This window comes from Oryctolagus cuniculus, chromosome 8, assembly GCF_964237555.1.
Source record: "Oryctolagus cuniculus chromosome 8, mOryCun1.1, whole genome shotgun sequence".
Lineage (NCBI taxonomy): Eukaryota > Metazoa > Chordata > Mammalia > Lagomorpha > Leporidae > Oryctolagus > Oryctolagus cuniculus.
In genome coordinates, this window is record NC_091439.1 from 131,768,612 (window position 1) to 131,795,572 (window position 26,961).

The 26,961-nt window shown below is 45.9% G+C and overlaps 1 protein-coding gene across 1 annotated transcript; it reads right to left on the reverse strand.

The window, feature by feature from the left end:
• Positions 1-10,428: 10,428 nt before the first annotated feature.
• On the reverse strand, positions 10,429-21,515 carry LOC100342660 (tripartite motif-containing protein 75). The gene is made up of 2 exons (XM_051831707.2): positions 21,401-21,515; positions 10,429-16,053 (listed from the first exon to the last, which is right to left on the reverse strand). Exon 2 carries the CDS (start codon positions 15,740-15,742, stop codon positions 14,333-14,335), a length of 1,410 nt encoding a protein of 469 aa, XP_051687667.2. The 5' UTR covers positions 15,743-16,053; positions 21,401-21,515; the 3' UTR covers positions 10,429-14,332.
• Between the last annotated feature and the right edge of the window lie 5,446 nt (positions 21,516-26,961).

Consider the following 26,961-nt stretch of genomic DNA (forward strand, 5'->3'; position numbering starts at 1 on the left):
ACACCATGGGAGGTAGTGTGGGGAGCAACTCGGACTATACTGTTACTGGAATTAAGACTTATTCTATGCATCTGCTCTCCCACAATATGGCGCTGGGAGAGAAGAAAACAGCTTCTACACAGCTGCCTCCAGTTCAGCCAATAAACTGTAGGACTTGCTCCTGATTGGAGGAGAGCAGCGTACTCGGCGTGTGGGCAGCCGAGTTAGGATTGGCAGAGGAGGACTATAAAGGAGGAGAGAGACGGCATGCACCAGGAACATCTAAGGGAACACCTGTGCAGCCCCCGAGAGAGCCGGCTGGCGGTGTGCTGCTCTCCTGCGGAAGTGGGGAATGTGGCAGGGGGAACCGCCCTTCCACGGAGGTGGAAGGGACAGTAGCCAACCCGGGAAGAACCAGCAGCAAACCCGGGGAGGGCCAAGCAGACGAAAGAACAGCGCAGGGTTCAGTGTCGCTCCTCCACGAAGACGGGGAGCGACAGGTAGCAGTTGATGGCCCAGGTACCTGGGTTCCTGCCACTCATGTGGGAGCTTCAGACTGAGTTCCTGACTCCTGGCTTCAGCTTAGCCCAGCCCCGGCTGTTGTGGGCATTTGAGAAGTTAAATAGCAGATGGAAGATTTCTCCGTCTCCATCTCTGTCTCTGTCTCCCTTTCCCCTCCCACCCACCTCTCTTCCTTTAAAATAAATGAAAGTTTAAAAAAGAAACTAGACCCAGGATCTAACCACTTCTCAGCTTCTTCAGTGCTGCTCTCTGGCCACCATCATCTTCGCCTAGATGATGGCAGAAGTCTGGTAAGCAGTCTTTCTGCTTCTAACCACTCGCTACCCCCACTCACATACAAAGATCTGCTTTAACAAAACACTGAAGGAGACCCTTCTAAAAATAGACATGAAGGGCCAGCGCCGTGGCTCAATAGGCTAATCCTCCACCTTGCGGCGCCGGCACACCGGGTTCTAGTCCCGGTCGGGGTGCCGGATTCTGTCCCGGTTGCCCCTCTTCCAGGCCAGCTCTCTGCTATGGCCAGGGAGTGCAGTGGAGGATGGCCCAGGTGCTTGGGCCCTGCACCCCATGGGAGACCAGGAAAAGCACCTGGATCCTGGCTCCTGCCATCGGATCAGCGCGGTGCGCCGGCTGCAGCGGCGGCCATTGGAGGGTGAACCAACGGCAAAAGGAAGACCTTTCTCTCTCTGTCTCTCTCTCTCACTGTCCACTCTGCCTGTAAAAAAAAAAAAAAAAAAATAGACATGAAGGAGCTGACGCTGTGGCACAGTGGGCAAAGCCACTGCCTGCAACGCCACCATCCCCTATGGGAACTGGTTCGTGTCTGGCCTCTCCACTTCTGACCCAGCTCCCTGCTGATGGCCTGGGAAAGGCAGTGGAAAATGGCCCAAGGGTTTGGGCCTTGGCTACAACATGGGAGATCTGGATGAAGCTGGCCCCTAACTTGGCCTGGCCCAGCTCCAGCTGTTGCAGCCATATGGGGAGTGAACTAGCAGACGGAAGATCTCTCTCTTTCTTTCCTTCTGTCTCTGTAAGTCTGCCTTTCAAATAAATCAAGTAATATTTTTTAAATGGACATGAAGTCATTACTGTAATGGTTCCCTATCACTCAGTAAAGACCAGATTCCTGACTGTGACCTTCAGGGCCCCAGAAATTCTGCCCCACCTCCCACCCTGTCATCCCTTCCATTCTCCTTTACATCCTTTTGGATCACCAAGCATATCCAAGCTGCAGGGCCGGGCACTTTCTGTTCCTTCTGCTTAAAATGATCACTTCTAATAATCTTCAGCTCTTTACCCAGTCTCATTTTCTCCCTGGGCTCTGCCCTGACCACTATTTAAAACTGTAGCCTGGGGCTAGTACTGTAGCATACCGGTAAAAGCCGCCGCCTACAGTGCTGGCATCCCGTATGGCTGCTGGTTCGAGTCCCGGCTGCTCCACTTCTGATCCAGCTCTCTGCTATGGCCTGAGAAAGCATGAAAGGTGGCCCAAGTGCTTGGGCCCCTGCACCCACGTGGGAGACCCGGAGGAAGTTCCTGGCTCCTGACTTTGGATCGGCGCAGCTCCGGCACTTGTGGCCAATTGGGGAGTGAACTGGCGGATGGAAGACCTTTCCTTCTCTCTCTCTCTCTCTCTCTCAGAATAAAAAGAAAATACACAAGTAAAATTTAAAATTTTAATTTTTTTTTGACAGGCAGAGTGGACAGTGAGAGAGAGAGACAGAGAGAAAGGTCTTCCTTTGCCGTTGGTTCACCCTCCAATGGCCGCCGCGGCTGGCGCGCTGCGGCCAGCGCACCGCGCTGATCCGATGGCAGGAGCCAGGTGCTTCTCCTGGTCTCCCATGGGGTGCAGGGCCCAAGCACTTGGGCCATCCTCCACTGCACTCCCTGGCCACAGCAGAGAGCTGGCCTGGAAGAGGGGCAGCCGGGACAGAATCCGGTGTGCCGGTGCCGCTAGGCGGAGGATTAGCCTAGTGAGCCGCGGCGCCGGCCTAATTGAGTATTTTTAAAAAAGAAATAGTATTGGCCGGTGCCGTAGCTCTGGCCATAACGGCCATTTGCAGGGTGAACCAACGGCGAAAGAAGACCTTTCTCTCTGTCTCTCTCTCTCACTGTCTAACTCTGCCTGTCAAAAAAAAAAAAAAAAAAAAAAGGAATAGTATTAATACAAGAGGGAAAAAAAAAAAGTAGCTTCTGTCCCTGCCTTGTAATTCATATCTGCTACATTCCAGTTGATTCAAAGACTTTTTAAAAAAAACTATTTGAAAGTCAGAGTTACACAGTGAGGGAAGAGGCAGAGAGAGAGTTCTTCCATCCGCTGGTTCACTCTCCAATTGGCTGCAACAGCTGGAGCTGCGCTGATCCAAAGCCAGGAGCCAGAAGCTTCTTCTGGGTCTCTCACGCGAGTGCAGGGGCCCAATGACTTGGGCCATCTTCTACTGCTTTCCCAGGCCACAGCAGAGAGCTGGATCGGTAGAGCAGGCAGGTCTCCAACTGGCGCCCATATGGGATTCCCGCACTTCAGGTGAGAGCGTTAACCCCCTGTGCCACAGCACTCGCCCCAAAAACTTTTAGCGTTAAAGGGGAACCCATTAAAGTTGAGAAGGAGGGCCGGCGCCGCGGCTCAATAGGCTAATCCTCCGCCGGCACCCTGGGTTCTAGTCCCGATTGGGGTGCCGGATTCTGTCCCGGTTGCCCCTCTTCCAGTCCAGCTCTCTGTTGTGGCCCGGGAAGGCAGTGGAGGATGGCCCAAGTGCTTGGGCCCTGCACCTGCATGGGAGACCAGGAGAAGCACCTGGCTCCTGGCTTCGGATCAGTGTGGTGTGCCGGCCGCGGCAGCCATTGGAGGGTAAACCAATGGAAAAGGAAGACCTTTCTCTCTGTCTCTCTCTCTCACTGTCCATTCTGCCTGGCCCCCCCCCCACAAAAAAAAGTTGAGAAGGAAAGATTTCATATTAATGATTTCCGATTGTCATAGAAATGATAAAAAGGAAGCTTGATATATTTGATTACATCAAAACAAATATTTCTGTTTCGCAAAAGTAGTAACATGAACAAGTCAAAAAATTCTTACTCAGACAAGGGTCACAGACCAAGAGCAGAATTCTCTTACAGAATAGATCCTATAATCCCTAAAGGAGGAGAATTGCCTCCCAAAGAGTCATGCATATGAACAGAGCTCCCAAAAGATGGCAACAGAAATGGTTTGTAAGCCTATGAGATGATAAACTTCATTATAATGAGAGAACTACTAATTGACTTACATTGAGATAGCATATCAGAAAGATGAAAAATGCTAATGGGGCAACAAGCACTCTCCCGTAGCCTACTGGGAGGTGAAAACTGGTGACCTTTATGAAGGCCGCATTGAGAGATAATTGTCTAAATCACAAATGCATGTGATTTGACCCTGCGGCTTCACTTCTGGGAATTTGTCCTACAGATACGAGTGTATGCCCACTTTAAGTCATTAATTGCATGATTACTTGTGGTAGCCAGAAGTAGAACATAATTCAATGCATATCAGAAGAGGACTAGTTAAATAACACCATTAGAAAGTACGAAGCATAGGGCCAATATTTGGCTCAGTGGTTAAGACTGAAGATGCCACCAAGGAACGTGCATCCCATACAGGAATTCCTGGGTTCAACTCCTGGTTCCACTTGTGGTGGTTCAAGACTTGGCTGCTCCACTCCTGATCCAGCTGCCTGCTAATGCACCTGGGAAAGCAGCCGAAATGGTCAGAGTACAGGGCCCTTGCCATCCACATGGGAGACCAAGATGGAGGTTCAGGTTCCTGGCTTCAGCCTTTCCCAGCCCCAACCATTGCAATCATTTGGGGAGTGAACCAGCAAATGGAAGATCTCTCTCTCTCACACACGCAAACCCTCTTTCTCTCCATCACTCTGCCTTTCAAATAAAAACATAACTCTTAAAAAACCACCTACTGGGGAGACCAGCACCATCCCTGTCTGTTGTGGGTATTTAGAAGATCTCTCCCCCTGTCTTTCTGCCTTTCAAGTAAATAAGAAAATTTTTTAAAAACTTTTTAAAGGTGGACAGGTTGGACAAGAAGAAAACAGTTTTTGACTTATTTCCTTATCATTAAGAATTTTTACAGTGACTATGTATTATTTTCTAATGAATCAATAAATATTCTACATGAAAGTTGTAAAGCATAGCTCAATGCATTTAATAAAATGCATTTTGAGTAGTAATAAATGTCATGCATGCAGAGAAATCCTGGTACTTCCAAGAAAAGACAGCAGCTGAGTGTCGTTCCTCTTGAAACACCACTGAGAATATAATAATGATTTTTTGGGAGCATAAATTCCCAATGATCGAAGAGTGGGAGAAGAAACAACTGTAAAAATGTGGCAGTTTTAGAGAAGATGTTCCAGAGCCCCAGGCAGACTGGTGCATGCCCACCAAGGGCCACCACCTGTGAGGAACGAAAGCTCTTGGGGCAAATATAAACCAACACTTTCCCCAAAACACTATTTACATCAGCTGGATTTTTTTAATAGCAAGATTTCTTAGTAAAAGCAGCACTTTGCTGGTTTACACTCTCCTGCGAGCTTATGGTCTCCTCAGGGACCAATAACAAAGAGCTGAAGATGCCTGGCACTGTGAGAAGCACTGGTCTACGAGGATCTTTAAAAAGTTCATGAAAGATGCATGAAAAAACTCCATGAATTAAAAAAAATTGCACCAAAATAAATGTACCTTTTAATTCTATTTTCTCACAAACTTTTAAAAAACATTTGAAAGGAAGAATGACAGAGGGAGAGAGGGAGAGGGGAGGGAGGAAGAGGGAGAGAGAGAGAAAGAAGCATCTTCTGTTTACTGTCCTGGTTAACTCTAAGTGGCTGCAATGGCCAGGGCTGGGTCAGGCCAAAGCATGGAGTCCTGAACTCCATTCAGGTCTCCCAAACGTTTGAGACATTTCCACTCCTTCCCAGGATGCAGAAGCAGGGAACTGGATGGAAGGCAGAGCAGCCGAGACTCGAACTGGCACTCCAATATGGGATGCTGGCCTCGAAAACACAGCTTAACTCACAGAGCCACAGGGCCAGGTCCCATACAAACTTCTTAATGTACCTGCATATGTTAACTATCTTTACTTCCTCTTCTCCGATTCTCTCTCAAACCCACATCTGAGTTTTGCCTCTGCTATTCCACAGACAACAACCAACCAACCTGTCGTGGTCTCACCAGAGGCTTCCTTGCTGCTAGACCACCTCTCACCCCTCAGATCCTGGATCTCAGTTGCATTTGAATTCATCACACCCACCTTAAATGCAATCTTTTAGATTCCTCTCATGTTATTGGTGATTTCTTCTCAGTCCCCTTGTCTGTTTCTGATTTTCCTATACCATGTTTTTTTTTTTTGTTTTTGTTTTTGTTTTTGTTTTTTTTTTGACAGGCAGAGTGGACAGTGAGAGAGAAAGACAGAGAGAAAGGTCTTCCTTTGCCGTTGGTTCACCCTCCAATGGCCGCGGCGGCCGGCGCACCGCGTTGATCCAACGGCAGGAGCCAGGTGCTTCTCCTGGTCTCCCATGGGGTGCAGGGCCCAAGCACCTGGGCCATCCTCCACTGCACTCCCGGGCCACAGCAGAGAGCTGGCCTGGAAGAGGGGCAACCAGGACAGAATCCGGCACCCCGACTGGGACTAGAACCCGGTGTGCTGGCACCGCAAGGTGGAGGATTAGCCTAGTGAGGCGCGGCGCTGGCCCCTATACCATGTTTTAACACTGTGCTCAATACAATTTGCTGTTGCTACACAGTTCTGTGACTTTTGAAACACGGTCACAGATGGTTGTGTAATGAATACTCTGGTAGAATAGGCTGAGACTAGGGATGTTGAGATGAGTGGGACACATGTGACTCAGGCCAAGACGCAGACTGTAGTAAATAAAACACCCTCCCCCAAAGTTGATCATGTGTCAATTCCAAAACCCGTGAATACTTTTACAAGGCAAGAGACTTTGCTGGTGTGATTAAATTAAGTTTTGTGGGATGTGGAGATTATACAGAATTACCTGAGTGGGCCCGGCATACTCACAAGGATCCTTATAAGGCAAGGGTGGGGAACGTCCAGCCCACAAGCCATATAATACCCACAAAATCATCTGGTCTGGCTCTGTCAAGGCAACCACAAGCAGGACCCAAAATTCAATAAGTCTATAGCAGGCTAAATTTCAAGTTGACAATTTTGTACGGCCTCTGAATGATGTTGTAAATATCCAAACGGCCCATGGCAGGAAAAAACATTCCTACTCTGTAGAGAACTAGGAAGGCAAGAGAGTCTGTGGAAGGCCTTGGAAGTGGAGGAAGGGCCAGGAGCCAAGCGCAGGTGTCCCTGGAAGCTGGAGGAGGCAAGAAGGAAAGAACCCATTTCTCCCTTACAACCTCCAGAAGGAATGTGGCTTTGCAACCATTTTGACTTTACCATTATTGAACTCCAGAATTTTTTTTAAAGATTTTATTTATTTGAGAGGTAGAGTTACAGACAGTGCGAGGAAGGGACAGAGAAAAAGGTCTTCCATCTGCTGGTTCCCTCCCCAAAAGGCTGCATCAGCCAGAGCTGTGCCAGTCCTAAGCCAGGAGCCAGAAGTTTCTTCCAGGTCTCCCACGTGGGTGCAGGGGTCCAAGGACTTGGGCCATCTTTGACTGCTTTCCCAGGCCACAGCAGAGAGCTGGATCAGAAGTGGAGCAGCCAGGACTAGAATGGGCGGCCATAGTGGCCACATGGGATGCCGGCACCACAGGCGGAGGATTAACCTACTGTGCCACAGCACTGGCCCCAAGCTCAGAATTTTTAGATAAGAAGTGGTTGGGGCCGGCACCGCGGCTCACTAGGCTAACGGCACACCGGGTTCTAGTCCCGGTCGGGGCGCCGGATTCTGTCCCGGTTGCCCCTCTTCCAGGCCAGCCCTCTGCTGTGGCCCGGGAGTGCAGTGGAGGATGGCCCAAGTGCTTGGGCCCTGCACCCCATGGGAGACCAGGAGAAGCACCTGGCTCCTGGCTTTGGATCAGCGCGGTGCGCTGACCGCGGCGGCCATTGGAGGATGAACCAACGGCAAAGGAAGACCTTTCTCTCTGTCTCTCTCACTGTCCACTCTGCCTGTCAAAAAAAAAAAAAAAAAAAAAGTGGTTGGGTGAAGCCACTGATTTATGGTAATTTGTTAAGTAGCAACAGTAAACTAATACAACTGTTGACAGGGAATGGGTTCATTCCTCTTTCCCCCTAAATTCCCAAGTTTTATATTCCCTTTGTAGTCAAACCCTCCTCCAGACTTTAACCACTGGCAAAGACTGATCTTGATACCTATTCTTTCTTGATACCTATTAATCTTTTCCAGAATACCATACACATGAAATCACATATAAGTTTATAGCCTTTCCAGTTAGATTTCTTTTTCCTAATATAATGCACTTGACATTCATCCGTGTTGTGAATGTAATTCATTCGTTCCTTTTTATTGCTGAATGTATTCTTTGGGTACACCACAGTTTGTCCATTTCCCAGTTGAGGAATTTTGTAGTTGCTCCCAGTCTGCAGCTAGTATGAATAGATCTACTACAAACATTTGCATGAAGGTTTTTGCACGAACACAGGTTTTTGTGTCATTTGAGTGGATGCCTAGGAGTGGGGTTACTGAGTGGTATGGTAAGTATACCTTTACCTTGAAACTGCCAAGTTGTTCCCAAGTAACTACCATTTTTCCTTTCTACTAGAAACACACAGGAGCTCAGTTTCTCTGCATTATTTCTAATACCTGATATTATCACTTTTTTAAAAAATTAGCTATAAAAAATGAAAAAAACAAAACAAAAAATTATGGCTGGTGCCACGGCTCACTTGGCTAATCCTCCACCTGCAGCACCGGCACACCAGGTTCTAGTCCCAGTTGCCCCTCTTCCAGGCCAGCTCTCTGCTATGGCCCAGGAGTGCAGTGGAGGATGGCCCAAGTGCTTGGGCCCTGCACCCCATGGGAGACCAGGAAGAAGCACCTGGCTCCTGCCATTGGATCAGCACGGTGCGCCGGCTGCAGCACCCATTGGAGGGTGAACCAATGGCAAAGGAAGACCTTTCTGTCTCTCTCACTGTCCACTCTGCCTGTCCAAAAAAAAAAAAAAAAAAAAATTAGCTATCTTGGGGCCTGCACTGTGCCAGTGTAGGCTAAGCTTCCACCTGTGGCACTGCCATCCCATATGGGCATCGGTTTGTGTCCCAGCTGCTCCTCTTCTGATCCAGCGTTCTGCTTGTGGCCTGGGAAAGCAGTGGAGGATGGCCCAAGTGCTTGGACTTTTGCATCCACGTGGAAGACCTGGAGGAAGCTTCTGGCTCCTGGCTTCAGATCAGTTCAGCTCCAGCTGTTGCAACCCTCTGGAGAGTGAACCAGCAGATGGAAGACCTTTCACACTTTCCCTCTGTCTATAACTCTGCCTTTCAAGTAAATAAGTCTGTTAAAAAATTAGCTATATTAATATTTGATTAATCATTTTTGTTGTTTCAATTTTTATATAGTTTTATTTTTAAAAATGGAGGGGCCAGTGCTATGGCGCAGTGGGTTAACGCCCTGGCCTGAAGCGCCAGCATCCCCTATGAGTGCCGGTTCTAGTCCTGGCTGCTCCTCTTCTGATCCAGCTCTCTGCTATGGCCTGGGAAAGCAGTAGAAGATGGCCCAAGTCCTTGGGCCCCTGCACCTGCGTGTGAGACGTGGAAGAAGCCCCTGGCTCCCAGCTTCAGATCTGTGTAGCTCCAGCCATTGCAGCCAATTGGGGAATGAACCAGCAGATGGAGGACCTCTCTCTCTCTCTGCCTCTCCCCTCTCTGTGTAACTCTTGACTTTCAAATAAATAAATACATAAATCTTTAAAAAAATGGATCCACATAGCTAAGTAGAGTTGGGATTAAGGGTACTGTTTAGTGTACTTTAGCTGATTAAGTTTAGTTTCAGGTCTATGGCAAATCTCCTATGTAGGATGCAAACATGATGGGGAAATGGGCTTATGAAAACAAAGTACAGTGATAAATTTTTAGTTTTGAATGAACAGAGTCATTTCTTAGTAATCCAATTACATCAGCATTTTTAGAAAAAGATTTATTTGAAAGGCAGAGTTAGACACACACACACACATAGAGACAGACAGACATCTTCCATCTTTAGTCTCACTCACCAAAGTACCATAATGGCCAGAGCTGGACCAGGTCAAACCCAGGAGCCTGGAACTCCGTCCAGGTCTCCCACATGGGTGGCAGGGGTCCAAGAACTTGAGCCATCTTCCACTGCCTTCCCAGGAGCATTAGCAGGAAGCTGGACCAGGAGCAGAGCAGTCACAGCTTGAACAGGCACTGATATGGGATGCTAGTGCCGCAAGCAGCAGTTTACTCTGTACCACAATGTCAGCCTCCTCTTACTGCTTTTAAATTGCAATTCAACAATGGGTAGGATGTTGGGCATTTTTCCAGGTACTTTTTTTAACCATATGTATATCTTTTATGATGAAGGGTCTGCTATGATCTTTTGTCCATTTTCAATGGACTTTTTTTTTTCTTCAAAGATTTATTTATTTTATTTGAAAGACTGAGTTACAGAGAGGCAGAGGCAGAGAGGGAGAGAGGGAGGTCTTCCATCCTCTGGTTCACTCCCCAAATGGCTGCAACAGCTGCAGCTGAGCTGATCCGAAGCCAGGAGCCAGGAGCTGGGTCTCCCATGCAGGTGCAGGGGCCTGAGGACTTGGGCCATCCTCCACTGCATTCCCAGGCCATAGCAGAGAGCTGGATCTGAAGTGGAACAGCTGGGACTCGAACCAGCACCCATATGGGATGCCACTGTAGGCTGCGGCTTTACCTGCTGTGCCACAGCGCCAGCTCCTGTTTTTTTTTTTTTTTTTTTTTAAGTATACTTTTAAAATTTATTTGGAAAGCAACGTGAAATAGAGAGACCCTCCATCTGCTTGTTCACCCCATAAATGCTCTCAATAACAAGGGCTGGGCCAGTCCCAACCCGGGAGCCAGGAACTCAATCCAGGTCTCCCATGTATGTGGCAGGAACTCAAGTTCTAGAGCCACCATCCACTGCCTCCCAGGTTACACACCAGCAGTAAGCTGTATTGGGATTGGAGTCAGGACCCAATTCTAGGCACTCTGACATGGCAGTCAGCATCCCAAACATTGGTCCAATCTCTCTGTCCTAACAGCCACCTTTGAGTTGTTTGCTTTCTTATGATTTCTTGTATGAATCCCTTGGGTTACCTGTGCTGATGTAGGGGCTTCTGCTGCTCATCTCAAAGCATCTGCTGCACTTCACAGGGGCTGTTCCCTCTTGCACAGCTTGGGAGTAGGCTTGGAACTATTCATAGATCATGGAATCACCTACAGTTCTCCCCTTTCCAACTACTTTAGCCAGAAAGATGGGAGTTTTCCTAAACATTTCAGCTTGTGCACCACTTAGCAACTGGGCTTATCCTAAGGCAAAGCAGCAAGAGAGAAAATGATGGGGGGGGGGGTGGTTTCCCTCCCCACCTCTTTGCCAGTAGGGGTCCCTTTCCTGGGTTCTTCCACCCAGCCTGTGCCTGGGAATTCAGTTCTCCAACTGGGACTTGGGCTGATCTTGGGGAAGAATTGGAAGGAAAAAGAAAACAGCCCACACTTCAGATCTTGGGGGCCAGGTCCTCTCCCTAGATAGCTTCTCTATGTTTTTGCCATTTGTGATTCACACTGCTGACACGTCCAGAGACAAAACCCAGGGAACTCACTGCCATCTTTACAGGCTGCTCCTCAGGTTTTGCCTTTCCTTTCCAGCCTCCCTGTCTTTCTGTGTTTTGTCTAAGTTCTCAGTTATAATCCGTGGGACAGATGGGAAGCAGAGGATTCACTGCATTTCGGTTGAGATCCTTCATTCCCTGCCCCCTAATTTTCTGAATTTTGAAAAATTAATTATTTTCATTTTGTTTTAAAGGGAGGGGAAGAGAGAGACAAACACAAACACAAAGAGATTGTTTGTCCCCCTTGGTTTACTCCCCAGGTGTCCACAATAGCTGTCGCTGGGCCAGGCCAAAACCAGGAGCTAGGAAATCAATACAGATCTCTCACATGGGTCGCAGGGTCTCGGCTACTGAAGCCATCACTGCTAATTCCCAGGATGCTTGTTAGCAGGAAGCTGGATTTCACAGCAGAGCCAGTACTCAAACACAGGCACTCTCAGATGAGTGTCTCAGACTTCCCAAGTGGCATCCTAAGGGTTACACCTGCCCACCCACCCTTTCTGAAGTTTCAAGACTGAAGAAACTAAGAGCTTAGTCCTTGGCCCTGTTGTCATCTCTGCCTTCACATACCACACTCTCATTTTTATTTTATTCAATTTCATTACCTTAAGTAAGCCTCCCATTTAAATTGCCAGTCTGGCTCTTTCTCCTAAATTTCAGAACTGCTTGTCCAATTGCCTGGTCAGCACTTGGACATCAAATAAACATTTCCAACTTAACATTTCCAAAATTAAATCCCTAATCTGCCCTCCTCCCACCATCTCCCGCATTTCAATAAATAGCATATCCATCTTTGCACTTGCTTGAGTTGCGAGGGGGGACACAGAGATAGAGAGAAAGAGAGAGAGAGATCTTCCACCTGCTGGTTCACTCCCCAAGATGGTTGCAACAGCCAGAGCTGGTCAATCTCATGCCAGAAGCCAGGAGCTTCTTCCTGGTCTCCCATATGGGTGCACGGGCCCAAGCACTTGGTCCAACCTCTGCTGCTTTCCCAGGTGCTTTAGCAGGGAGCTACGTGGGAAGTGGAGCAGCCAGGACTAGAACCGGCACAAAAACAGGGTGCGGAAGATCTCTATTGCGCTCCCTCTCTCTCTGCCTTTTAAACAAAGAAATTGTTTTTAAAAACTCAAGAAGTCTGAAAATACTCAAAAAATTTCAAGCAAACTGTAGACAGTATAGGGTTAAATATATTCCTCCAACTGTACACGAATCAAATCACATTTCAGGTAGAGATGGCAGAGTGAGTTCACACGGAAACACTTAGAGCACACCAATAAAAGGAGACATTTTGCTTGGTCTTTTTATTTCAACCAAGTTACAAAAAAGTAGTACATGAAACAATTGTCTGACATAAACACCTAGATTCCACCATTATCAACATTTACTCACATTTGGTTCACTTATCCCCATTTTGTGTCTGGAGTTCTTGAAAATCTTAATACAATTTCACACTTAAATATAGTGCTATGAATATCTAAGACTAAGGGCACTCCCAAAATCTAACATTACCACATCCAACAAAACTGACAGTTTCCTAGTATCACCTAACACAAAGCCATGCTCACATTTTACTTACTGAGTCTGAAGTTATCCCTTCCAGTTTTTCAAATCAAAGAATCCAAAAAAAGATCCACTTATTAACCATATCTGCTTTCTTCAAAAATCAAAGATTTTTATTTGGAGGAGAAAAACAAGTAGAAATGACACCAGAATAGGTCAACATTAGTAATGTGAGGAAAAAGACTAATGTATAACGTTGTTTCAAGTAGATGTGAAAATTAACTTCAGTGCATACACACACACACACACTCATTAGTAAATAATTCCATATCCCTAAATTTCTTGCTAAGTAAGTATTATCTACATTTTGCAAATGAGTTTAAGACCACAGCCAGAAATGATCAAAACCTAAGCCCCAATCTTTGTGGTTGGGTTAGTGGAATGCCAGGGTTTAAGCAGATATCTAAGGCTGTCTCCTTTAGTATAGTTGGAAGGGGAAATACTACCTCACTACTTCCTGTTTATATAGACAGCATTGTATTGATAAACCATTTACTCATACTGGCCTATCAGTGTCTTGAAAGCACCCCTTGACGTCTCTTACTACTAGCTCTGTCAATTCAACAAAGGTACTTTGTGACTATATTCCTAATTTTGAATTGCCTTTTAACAGTCTCCTGCCTGCACCTTGGAGCTTTTTTGTTTATACTACAACTCCTAGGTCACAGGGCTCAATAAATATCAGCTATATTCATAGGAACTTCTAGTTCTCTACAACATCCTAACAAGTCACCATGCCATAATCTACTATGTGCCACGGCAAAAAAACTAGGATGCAGTGAAAGTTATGTAGATCAAAGGGTTTCTAAGAACGATGATGTGGTGAGTGCTGCCAGAGGGCAGCTTCTAGAGTGAACAGCATAACTGGTCAGTAACTGACAGCGTAGAGGCAGACGTGCTCAGCGCCTCTCCAGGTTCCCCCACCACACTGCTTTCAGCTGTGCTGGTGGTATCACTAAGGTTACCACCTGCTGCCTGGTAAATAGTTTTGGGCAAAAGGGTTCTCAAAAAGCTCATGGTAAATGCATATTATGAAACAGTAGTGCACATATTTCAAAACCTTTTATACCAAAATAAACTTCTAATTCCATTTCCCACAAACCTTGAGAAGTTCCCTCGTATGTGTCAGGAATAGCACAATTCAACCTTCACAGAGACGAGGCAAGGTTGACCGGTTCTGTTTTGGTTCATTCCTTGTTAACGATGTCCACACTCACTGCCAACTTGCAACCACCACCCTCACACCTAGCAACGTCCATGCAATGACAGGTAAGCCCTGACACTACCCCTGTGGGACAGGCGTTTACTGGCACTGTTTTACAGATAACCATGGACTCAAAATAAATGAAACTGTTCTTGGAAGTGGTGAAATTAAAAAAGGAAAAATTCAAGGGGTTATTTTCATAGTTGCATTAACACAATAATCCATGCACCTTCCATTAAAAAAAAAAAAGAACTCACCTATTTAGAATGTTTAGGCTATCATGGGGGGTTTTCATTCAGAGTCTGTTCTTGTACAGATTCTGAGGGGTTTTGAGTCAGGTCCTACATAGAAGTAAGGTCGGAGAGGCACAGTAAAATTGTCAGTGAAAGTACACATGAGCGACTTTTCCGGCATAACATAGAATGAGATCTCACCCAGCTCATAGTCCAGGTAAATGCCAATGCCCTTGGGCTTCTCTCCTAACACCCGGGGGTTTGGAATAGCTCCTTGTGCGTCATAGCCACCACCCTTCAGCTGGACCCTCCAGCATCCCTGTGGCACTGATGGGGCCCTCCTTCCCTTGGTGGAGAGAGAGACTGCACAAATGCCAACAGCCCATTCAGGCTTGTCTCCCACTTCGACCTCCCAAAAATACCTGCCAGAATGAAAATACGGGAATCCCAGCACAACCGGATTGATTACAAATCTTTTTGGAAGATCAGGAACCTTTTGCTTTCTCTTTGTATATCTCACGGATTTTTTATCTTCAGAGACAATCAGGTTAGTGTGTGCTGTTTCAGGGTCTAGAATTACATCCACTTTAAATTTCTTTATAATTTTCTGCAGAGCTGAATACTGGGGAGGAAAGTTACAACTTTCTCTCTTTAAATCGACTGAAAAGATAGATGGACTAACCTCATTGTCAGACTTCTTATAGAAATTTTTGACTTGTGATAGTAGCTCCACTTCAGGCATCACACTGTGCTCTTGAACCTTGGTTAAGAGGCGCTGGAGGGCTGAACCATAGTTTGAAAATTCTGCTATGTTGGTGCTGAGCTTCTGTTGATTGTCCCTCTCACTTTCAGATACCCTCCAGAGAACCGCTTGTTGCTCACGTTCTAAAAACTGGTTCAAGTTCTCAAATTCAGAGGATAGTTGTTTTCTTTGGTTTTCCACTTTCTTTCTCAGCTCAAAGGGCTTTTTGCTTTGAATGCTTATTAAATTTTGAATGTCTGCCACTTGCCTCTTCAGGGGCTCAATGTAACTGTGGATCCTGCCCCTGTGATCAGCGGCAGCCTCTGTGATGGGCCTCACGTGGTGGCCCTGGTGGTCAGGGAGCTGAGTGCACCGGTGACACAACACCTCCAGGTCCTCCTCACAGAACAGGGTCAGGATCTGGCTGTGCTTCTCACACCTGGGCGACTCTCCCTGACTCTTCGTCTTGTTCCTCCGGGGCTGGAGATGCTTGGCAATTTCTATCATCCTTCCCAACTGGGCATTGTCCATGACACGCCCTTCTCTGCACTGGTGACGGCAGACAGGGCAAGGGAACCTGTTCTGTAGATCTGCCCAGGACTGTTGGATGCAAGAGCAGCAGAAGTTGTGTCCACACTCAGTGGTGATGGGGCTTCTCAGGTAATCAAGACAGATGGGGCACTTGGCTGCTTCCTGCAGTGCTGCCAGGGTAGCTATCTCTGCCATTGATCTGTGAGAAAGGCTGGGGACTGAGCTGAGCTTTCTTCAGGACGTGACACTACAGGTGTCTCCGGTGGGAGGCAAGTGTGCCCTTGGACCTCACCGACCTTCCTGGAGATAACTGATGATCTCAATGCAGTCTCCTTTCAGTCCTTTAGGTCTTATTGTCAGTCTTAGAAGTCCTCTGAGTCTTCAGACCCTCGAATTCTAACTGGCAAAAGGAGTTCCACCCACAGGCCTGCAGCCAATCACAGCTCAGTGGGAAATGTACTCTTCCAGCTTTTGGCAGCTCAAAGTTGATGTGAGTGAGAAGATTTCTTTAAAAACAAAACAAAGCAAATACCTTTGAGTTTATTTTGAGTGATTCCTACCCACTGTATATTCTAGTCAAACCCAGATTATTCTCCCTTGTTCCCAATCTCTCATTCCCATGCTTTTGTTTTTGTGTCCTAGCTACTCCACAATCCCTACCCTCCATGCACTTACCAGTTCTCTCTCTTGGGGGCTGTAGGAATGGCACGAAAGTCTGCAACCAACAGACCACACCCAAGTGAGAACACAGTCTTGGTCAACTGCCTCCATGATTTGGAGAAAGCTATAGGCCCAACTCTTGGAATAAGATAAAAAAGTCCATCAATCTGGGGACTAAAAAAGGTATTTCTGATGGCTCAAGATTCCTATCTGCCAGATTTGGTTTACCTCGTTCATCTTTGCTTCTGTCCAGCTCAAGGTACCACAGCAGGATCTATCTTATTTGTGAAATGAAACCCAGGAGGATGTAACATTTATACAAATTGACTATAAACAACACGGAAAATATTTTCAGTATTTACTATTAGAATGTCATTATGCCTAGGGGCCACGCTGTGGCTCAGTGGGTTTAAGCCCCAGTATCCAGCACTAGCATCACGTATAGGCACTAGTTTGAGTCCCAGCTGCTCCACTTTCAATCCAGCTTCCTGATTATATACCTGGGAAAGCAGTGGAGAATGGATCAAGTGCCTGGGACCCTGCACCCACATGGGGGACCTGGAAGAAGCTCTTGGCTTCAACCTGACTCAGTCTTGGCTGTTGCAGCCATTTGAGGAGTGAACCAATGGAAGATGGAAGATCTTTCTCTCTCTCTCTCACTCTCTCTCTGTATATCCTTCTCTCTCTCTTTGTAACTCTTTCAAATAAGCAAATCTTTTTTAAAAAAGAATGTCATAATGCCTAAAGAAAATACATCAAATTAAGAAAGTAAAACAGACAAAACTTGAATACACTGATGTAGAAAAAGGAGCATAAACATAACAGTTAAGGAATGTTAATGATCTGAGAATGGCACACTGAATGGTTATATTGCCTCTTTTAAGTTTTATGTATGGGTAAGACTGAAAACACCAGTAATATCTTGCTTTAGGAGGTATATACCCCAACATTCGAGACATACAAAGTCAAAACCTTTTTTTCTGTCCCTTAAAGGTTTATTTTATTTATTTGAAAGGCAGAGTGACAGGGAGAGAGATCGATCTTCTATCCATTAGTTGATTCTTCAAGTGACTACAATAGCCAGGGCTGGGCCAGGCCAAGCCATGAGCCAGGAACTGCATCCAGGTCTCCCTCGTGCATGGAAGGAGTCAAAGTACTTGGGCCATCTTCCACTGCTTTCACATGCTCATTAAGTAGGGAGCTGGATCAGAAGAGCAGCTGTACTGCAATCAATGCTCCAGTACAGGATGCTGGCATCACAGGCAGTGGCTTCACCCACTGTGCCACAACACCAGACCCAGAAACCATTTTTTTATTTTTAAATCAAATCCAACAACACATCAGAAAGATCATTTCCCTGGACCAAGTGGAATTTACCCCTAGTATGTAGGGATGGCTCAACATATGCAAATTAATAAATGTGCTACATCACATAAACAAACTTTAGAAGAAAAACCATATGGTTATTTCAACAGATGCAGAGAAAGCATGTGATAAAAAAACAACATCCTTTGATGATAAAAAAAAAAAAAAGAACCTTAGGCAAACTGGGTATAGAAGGAACATTCCTCAATACAATCAAGGCAATATACGACAAACCCACAGCCAGCACCATATTGAATGGGGGAAAGCTGGAAGCATTTCCACTAAGATCTTGAACCAAACAAGGATGCCCACTTTCACCACTGCCATTGAATATAGTTCTGGAAGTTTTAGCAAGAGCCATTAGGTAAGAAAAAAGAGATCAAAGGGATACAAATTGGGAAGAAGGAAGTCAAATTATCCCTATTTGCAGATGACATGATCTATATTTATAGGAACCAAAAGACTCCACTAAGACTATTAGAACTCATAAAAGTTTGGTAAAGCGGAAGGATATAAAATTAACACACACACAAAAAAACCTTTGGGGCCAGCGCCGTGGCTCACTTGGCTAATCCTCCGCCTGCGGCGCCGGTATCCCATATGGGCCCTGGGTTCTAGTCGCGGTTGCTCCTCTTCCAGTCCAGCTCTCTGCTGTGGCCTGGGAAGGCAGTGGAGGATGGCCCAAGTGCTTGGGCCCCGCACCCGCATGGGAGACCAGGAGGAAGCACCTGGTTCCTGGCTTCGGATCGGTGTAGCTCTGACCATAACGGCCATGTGGGGGGGGTGAACCAACGGAAGGAAGACCTTTCTGTCTCTCCCTCTCACTGTCTGTAACTCTACCTGTCAAATAAATAAAAAATCTTAAAAAAAAATCAATAGCCTTTGTATACACAAACAATCCATGGCTGAGAAAGAACTTCTAAGATCAGTCCCATTCACAATAGCTATAAAAAATTTTTAATTATCTTGGAATAAATTTAACCAAGAAGGTGAAAGATCTCTATGATGAAAATTATAAAACACTAAAGAAAGAAATAGAAAGACACAAAAAAAGGAGGTAATGTTCCATGTTTGTGGATTGGAAGAATATAATCAAAATGTCCATACTACCAAAATCAATTTATAGATTCAATGTGATCCCAATCAAAATACCAAGGGTATTTTTCTCAGATCTAGGAAAAATGATGCTAAAATTCATATGGAAACACAAGAGACTCCGAATAGTTAAAGAAATCCTAAACTACAAAAACAAAGCCAAAGGCATCATAATATCCAGTTTCAAGGCATACCACATGGCAGTTACAAAACAGCCTAGTATTGGCACAAAAAATAGACATGTAGACCAGTGGAACAGAAGAGAAACTCCAGAAATCAATCCATGCATCTACAAGTAATCTTTAACAATGGAGCTAAAATCCATCCCTGGAGAAAGGATAGTCTCTTCAACAAATGGTACTGGGAAAACTGGATCTCCATGTGCAGAAGTATGAAACAAAACACCTATCTTACACCTTATACAAAAATCAACTCAAGATGGATTAAGGATTAAGGATCTAAATCTACGAGCTGATACTATCAAATTACTACAAGAGAAAATTAGTGGAAACTCTCTAAGACATAAGGCAAAGAGTTCTTGGAAAAGACCTCTGAAGCACAATCAAAGCCAAAATAGACAAGTGGGATTACATCAAGCGGAGAAGCTTCTGAACTGCAGAGGAATCGCTCATCAAAATGAACAGCCGAAAGAATGGGAGAAAATATTTGTAAACTATGCAATTGATAAAGGATGAATAACCAGAATCTATAAAGAGCTCAAGAAGCTAAACAAAACAACCTAGTTAAGAAATGGGCAAATGGTTTAAAAAGGCATTTTTTCAAAAGAGGAAATTCAAATGGCCAATAGACATATGAAAAAATGTCCAGGATCAGTAGCCATCAGGGAAATGCAAATCAGAACCACAGTTAGGTTTTACCTCATCCCAGTTAGAATGGCTCTCACACAGAAATCAACGAACAATAAACACTAACAAGGATGTGAGGGAAAAGGCACCCCAAGTCACTTTTGGTGGGAATGAAAACTAGTACAGCCATTGTGGAAGATAGTATGATGATACTTCAGAAATCTGAAAATAGATCTACGGTATGACCCAGCAATCCCACTTCTGAGAATGTACCCAAAGGAAATGAAATCAGCATTTGAAAAAGTTATCTGTTACCCACCATGTTTATTGCAGCTCAATTCACAATAGTTAAGAAATGGAATCAACCCAGATGTCCATCAACTGATGAGTGGATAAAGAAATTATGATATATATATATATATACACACTATGGAATACTACTGAGCCATAAAAAAGAATGAATTTCTTTTACAACAAAATGGATGCAACTGGAAACCATTATACTTAGCAAAAGAAGCTAGTCCCAAAAAGGCAAATACCATGTCTTTCCTGATCTTTGGTAACTAAAAACAACGTAACATATAGGAATGAAATTGACATTTTGAGATTTGATGATTTATAGCACTTGTCTCTTATTTGTTGACCTCCTTACTTAGTGTAGTGTCAATCTTATGAGTATAAAGTAAACTGAAAATAGATCATTGTAAAATGTGGGCGAAGGGAGGGTAAGGTGAGAAGAGCCACTATGTTCCTAAATCTGTATATATGAAATACATGAAATTTTTTACCTTAAAAATTTTAAATAAATGAAAAAGAAAGTTAAGCAATTTCAAAAACTGATGTTATTATTATACCCTTTTAATTCCATGATAGACATCCTCTAAAGCCATGTATAATCTTTAACAAATATTTAACGACATGCAAGTGCACATCAAAAAGTTTGCAGAACATGGAATTAAGTCAGGTTTACTTTGGTGTAAAAATGTTTGAAGTCCATGCATAGTTTTCTCATAATGAGCTTCTCGTTAACTTTTTGCAGATCCTAAATATATAGGAGGTTGCAACACTTGTTTGAACTTCAAAACACATGGCAATGTCTATTGTCAGCAGTGAGCGAATAAGCTACGTTACAGACATTCCACCCAGGAGAATATCAACCAGATTCTAAAGAAAGGTTGCGAGCGCCAACAGTACTGACATAGAAAAGACACACAAAACGTGTCACAGCGTGAAAAAGCAGGCACCTTCCCGCCCTGCCCCTTCTCATCTCTTCTCCCGGATCACAGCATTCAGGACTGTTTTAGAAAATGATCCACTGGTCGGGACTGCACTGCCATGCCCAGGAGGCCTGGAGGAGCGCCACCCATGAGGGTAGCACCTGTGCTGGGTGGCTCCAGCCTCCGGCGCTGCACCCGGGGCTGACCTGCCTCCGCCGTCAGTCTCTCGCCCGCCCTCCCACGCTCACCCGTCGCCTCTGGCCAAAACCCGAGGCCCCCCACTTTAGCGGTAAGACGCCTCCCCTGGCTCAAGCCCTGGTTCCTCACGCCCGGCCGACCCGCGAGGCGAGGCTGCACCCTTTTCTCCAACGAGAGCCGCACACGGCCCGGCACCCCGGAAGCGCCGATCGCAGTCCGACGCGAAGCCGCTTTCTCCAGAGGCCATGGCGCCTCCCGGGAAGCGAGCCCGCGCTGCACGAGGGCAGACCCGCCGGCCTGCGAGCGGCGGGCACCGAGCGACGCCGCCTCCGCTCGCTCAGCCCCGCACGCGGCCGCCTCCCTCCCAGGAGGAAGCTTCCAGAAGTCTCTCCGGCGCGGGCTCGACGCCCGCTGAGGGGCCGGGGTCGCACCCAGCTGCACGTGTGCCGGCCCGGGCTTTCCCGGGGCAGGGGGCTCGCGCGCGCCCACGTGACCGCGCCTCCCGCGCTTACCTGGGCCCGGGGCTCGGGCGGCCCTGCCTCGGCGCTGAAGACCCCCGGCTGGACGCCCACCGCGGGCTCCCGGCGAGGAGGCGGCGGCCGCGGGGCTCGCTGAGGCGGGACGGCGACCCCCCCCCCCCCGGAAGTGGGCGGAGCGCTTGGCGGGGGGCGCGGCTTCCCGCCTGAGCCCCTGCGCGGGGTCTGCGGTTTGGTGCGCCCGTCCGCAGCTCGGCTTCTTGCGCATTGCTTATTTATTCTTCTATGTATCCCATCACTTGCTTTTATGTCTTGCAAAGAGAAAGAAGAAAGGAGGGGTTCCAGACCGGGCGCCCCCCACCACCCGAGGCCGGCCTCGCTGCTCCGAGGCCTGCTTACCCCGGACGCGGACTTGGGGAGACCCCGCACTGCAAGCAGCCGCCCGGAGATGCACCCGGGTTTTACCAGGGAGTGCTTGAAAAATCATCCAGGTCCCTTCGGCCAGGTACCCAGAGGTCGGAATTGCAACTTGGTTTTTAAATTGGAATATTGATGGTGCCGCCGGGTGGTGGTTACCTGGAGATGGGTTATCCTAGTCTCTCTGTGTAAGCTTTGCATTTTCCAGAGTGACACCTAAAAAAGGTACAACTGGGGAACCGAAAGATCGTCTAGTGGAAAAATCACCGTGTTCACGTGAATGCCGTATCTTGTGTACTGGCATCTGTAGGAAATAATAACTTGTGCACAAGTGGCATTCTTAGCTAACCCTTTAAAAGGCAAGTCACTAATATGAAATTCAATATTTGGTTATTGGTCAATACTGGTAGATTGTAGGCCCCAAATACAGTGATTGATGAATTATTGAACCACTTGTGGGGTATTGTAAATGCCAATACTGTGTTTAAGTGAATACCACTAACTAAAAAGCAAAACCCAGCATGAAATAGATTCAAATGAATTCCCATGCTGCATGTAGATAAAAGAAATATATCAGTAAATTAAGCAGATATACATACTTAAAACCAGTAGTTTATATTTTTGCAGGAATATATCAATACTTAAAGACAAATCACCTGCTTCCAAAGGGATAAGGAGAATGGGAATGCGAAAATTCCCAGAATGAGAGAGAGGTTTTAAAGAGTGTGATCTGGAATGAAATGATGGCAGTAGGGGACTGGCATTGTGGCCTGAATCCCATATGGAAGTGTCAGTTCCAGTCCCTGCTACTCTTTTTTTTTTTTTTTTTTAAGGTTTATTTATTTTACTTGAAACTCATAGTTACACAGAGAGACGAGAGAAAGAAAGAGAGGTCTTCCATCCGCTGGTTCATACCCCAGATGGCTGCAATGGCTGGAGCTGGATTCGAAGACAGGAGCCTCTTCCAGGTCTCTCATGTGGGTGCAGGGCCCCAAGGACTTGGGCCATCTTGTACTGCTTTCCCAGGCCACAGCAGAGAGCTGAATTGGAAGAGGAGCCCCCGGGATCTGAACTGGTGCCCATATGGGATGCTGGCGCTACAGGAGGTGGCCTCACCTGCTACACCACAGAGCCAGTCCCGCTCTACCATTTATTAGCTCATTAACTCTGGGAAAGTTACTTACAACCATTTTGAATCTTGTTTTCTGCATTTGCAATAAGACATATAAATAATTGATCATATTTACTCCTATAATCACATGAGTACTAGGAAAAAATAATGTTTAGATCTTGTTTGGATCCTGAATTAAATAAAAAAAAATCCACAAGACATCCTAGAAAACTTGAACACAGATGGGCTATTTGAGGATACTGGAATTGTGTTTAATTTTTAAGGCTGATTGTTATATTATTGCTATTATTATTATTATTATTTTTTTGACAGGCAGAGTTAGACAGTGAGAGAGAGAGAGACAGGGAGAAAGGTCTTCCTTCTGTTGTTTCACTCCTCAAATGGCCGCTACAGCCGTCACACTGCACCAATCCAAAGCCAGGAGCCAGGTGCTTCCTCCTGGTCTCCCATGCGGGTGCAGGGCCCAAGCACTTGGGCCATCTTCCATTGCCCTCCCAAGCCACAGCAGAGAGCTGGACTGGAAGAGGAGTAACCAGGACAGAATCCGGCGCCCCAACCGGGACTAGAACCCGGAGTGCCAGCGCCACAGGTGGAGGATTAGGCTAGTAAGCCACGGTGCTGGCCATATTATTGCTATTATTAAATACTTTTTATCTTTTAGAAATATATGTTGAGCAGCCAGCATTGTGACACAGTGGGTTAAGCCACCACTGTGATGCCAACATCCCATATATGAGTGCCAGTTCAAGTCCCAGCTATTCTGCTTCTGATCCAGCTTCCTAGTAATATGCCTGGGAAAACAATAGATGATGGCCGAAGTTGGGCCCCTGCCACCCACATGGAAGAGCAGGATGGAATTCCTGGCATGTGGCTTTGGAGTGGCCCAGCCCTGGGTATTGAGACCATTTAGGGAGTAAACCAGCAGATAAAAAAAGATTTTCTCTCTCTCATGTCCTGCCTTTCAAATAAATAAAAATTTTCAAAAATATTAAATATATGTTGAAATGTTTTGGGTGAAATGATATGATGTCTACAAATGAGAAGATTAACTTCAAAGTAGTCTAAGGGAAGTGAGTCTGGACCAAAGTGGGCAGATGAAACAAGATTGGTCATGTTTAACAGTTGATGACTGTTAAAAAAGTCACCCATGGGATCTTTAGTACTCTTTGAGCCTGTGTATATGTTTGAAATTTTGTAAAATTTTAAAAAGTACAGAAAAAAATAAGGTCTGTGTAAAGTGCTTCATAAATACCCAGAAATTACTTGGAATTAATATCATTGTTAGAAGAACATTATAGTATAAAAAAGTAGACACACAAAATAGCAAGTCAATTATATCACCTAAAAGGAATCATATTCTGAAATATATATGAAGGTATTTCTTTTTTTAAAAAAAGATTTATTTATTTGAAAGTCAGAGTTACACAGAGAGAGAAGGAGAGGCAGAGAGAGAGAAAGAGAGAGAGAGAGGTCTTCCATCCGCTGGTTTACTCCTCAAATGGCCTCAATGGCCGGAGCTGAGCTGACCCAAAGCCAGGAGCCAGGAGCTTCCTCCAGGTCTCCCACATGGATACAGGAGCCCAAGGACTTGGGCCATCTTCCACAGCTTTCCCAGGCCATAGTAGAGAGCTAGATCAGAAGTGGAGCAGCCGAGACTTGAACCGGCACCCATATGGGATGTCAGCACTATAGGCAGCAGCTTTACCTGTTATGCCACAATGCCAGCCCTGAAGGTATTTCAAAAAGGTGTTTGGAACAAGTTAAGTTGCTGTTGGTGTTACTGACATCACGTATAGGAATCCTTGGGTTTGCATTCTGGGTCTGCTTGAAATTCTGGCTTCCTTCTAATGTGTACCTTGGGAGGTAGCAGGTGATGTTTCCAGTAATTGTGTCTTGGTCACCCATGTGGAAGACTTGGATTGAGCTCAAGGCTCCTGGCTTCTGCCTGGCCTAGCCCTGACTGTTGCAGGCTGTGTGTGTGTGTGTGTGTATGTGTGTGTGTCTGTCTTTCAATAACAACAAAAAAATTCATGGAAAAGTCAGGGATGGGCATTTGGTTAAGCCGTTAAGTTGAGGCTTGGAATATCCACATCCCATATTGAATCCTGGTTTTTCCACTTCCAATACAGCTTCTGCTAAAACTCACACTTGAAGGTAACAGGTGATAGCTCAAGTCTAAGGGACTTAGGTTTGTGCCACCCAGATGGGAGACCTGAATTGAGTTTTGGGCTCTGGGCGTGGGCCAGTTGTTGCAGACATTTGGGTCGTGAACCAGCAGATGGATAATCTCTCTGTGTCTGTGTCTCTGTCTCTCCTTCTTTCAAATAAAATAACAATTTTTTTTTTTAAAAAGTAAGGAAAAGGAAAGGTGTAAAATAGTAGAGTTCTTATATTCTTCTATTAGATTTCCCCTAATGTTAGCATCTTATATAATGATAGTATGGGTATTAACCCATTGCAATCACCATTTGTTTGATATTAGGAAGTACAGATTTTATTTTGGTTTCCCAGTTGTTCTCTAATGTTTTTCTATTCCAGGATTAAATAGGATAGCATATTGCACTCAGCATATTTTTTTGAAATATGTATTGTAAACTTTTTTCTAAACAATCCATTTAGTATTCTACCTCTTTCTCAGTGGCATCATACTATATCATGTAAATAACATCTAACTTATTGAAAAATTTAGATTTATTTATTTGAAAGGAGAGCCAGAGCCAGAGATCTTTCATCCACTGGTTCATGCCTAAATAGCCCCATTTGCTGGGACTGGCCAGGCTGAATCCAGGAGGCTAAGACCTCGTCTGGGTCTCCCATGTGGGTGGCAGGGGCCACAGTACTTGGGCCATCTCCCTCTGCTTCCCCAAGCTCATTAAGCAGAGAGCTGGATCAGAAGAGGGACAGCCGGGACTGGAATCAGCACTCTAATACAGGATGCTGACATGGCAAGTGGCAGCTTAACCCACTGTGCCACAACACTGGCCCCAGAAACCTTTTTTTCTTTTTTTAAGATTTATTTGTTTTATTTAAAAGTCAGAGTTACACAGAGAGAGGAGAGGCAGAGAGAGAGAGAGAAGAGAGGTCTTCCATCTGATGGTTCACTCCCCAGATGGCTGCAATGGCCAGAGCAGTGCCAATCCGAAGCCAGGAGCCTCTTCCAGGTCTCCCACGTGGGTGCAGGGGCCAAAGGACTTGGGCCATCTTCCACTGCTTTCCCGAGCCATAGCAGAGAGCTGGACAGGAAGTGGAGCAGCTGGGTCTTGAACTAGCGCTCATATGGGATGCCAGCGCTTCAAGCCAGGGCGTTAACCCACTGCGCCACCGCACCGGCCCCCCTTTTTCTTTTTCTTAAATTAATAAAGCTGGGGCCAGCGCTGTGGCATAGTGGGCAAAGCTGCCGTCTGCAGTACTGGCATCCCATATAGGCACCAGTTGAAGTCCCAGCTGCTCCACTTCCAGTCCAGCTTTCTGCTAATGGCCCGGGAAAACAGTGGAAGATGGCTCAAATCCTTGGACCCACGTGGGAGACCTGGCTTCAGATTGGCACAGGTCCAGCTGTTGTGGCCATCTGGGGAGTGAATCAGTAGATGGAAGACCTCTCTCTCTCTCTGTGTCTCTCTCTGTCTCTCTGTAACTCTGTTTCAAATAAATAAATACATCTTTAAAAAAATTTAAGAAATCCAAGCAATTTCAAAAATTGATGTTTTTATTTTGCCCTTCTAATTCCACAATATGCATCGTATAAAACCATGTATAACCTGAACAAATGTTTAAAGATGTGCAAGGATACTGCAAAAAGTTTCTGGACCATGGAATTTATTTATTTATTTATTTATTTTTTGACAGGCAGAGTGGACAGTGAGAGAGAGAGACAGAGAGAAAGGTCTTCCCTTTGCCGTTGGTTCACCCTCCAATGGCCGCCGCGCTGCAGCCGGCGCACCGCGCTGATCCGATGGCAGGAGCCAGGAGCCAGGAGCCAGGTACTTCTCCTGGTCTCCCATGGGGTGCAGGGCCCAAGCACCTGGGCCATCCTCCACTGCACTCCCTG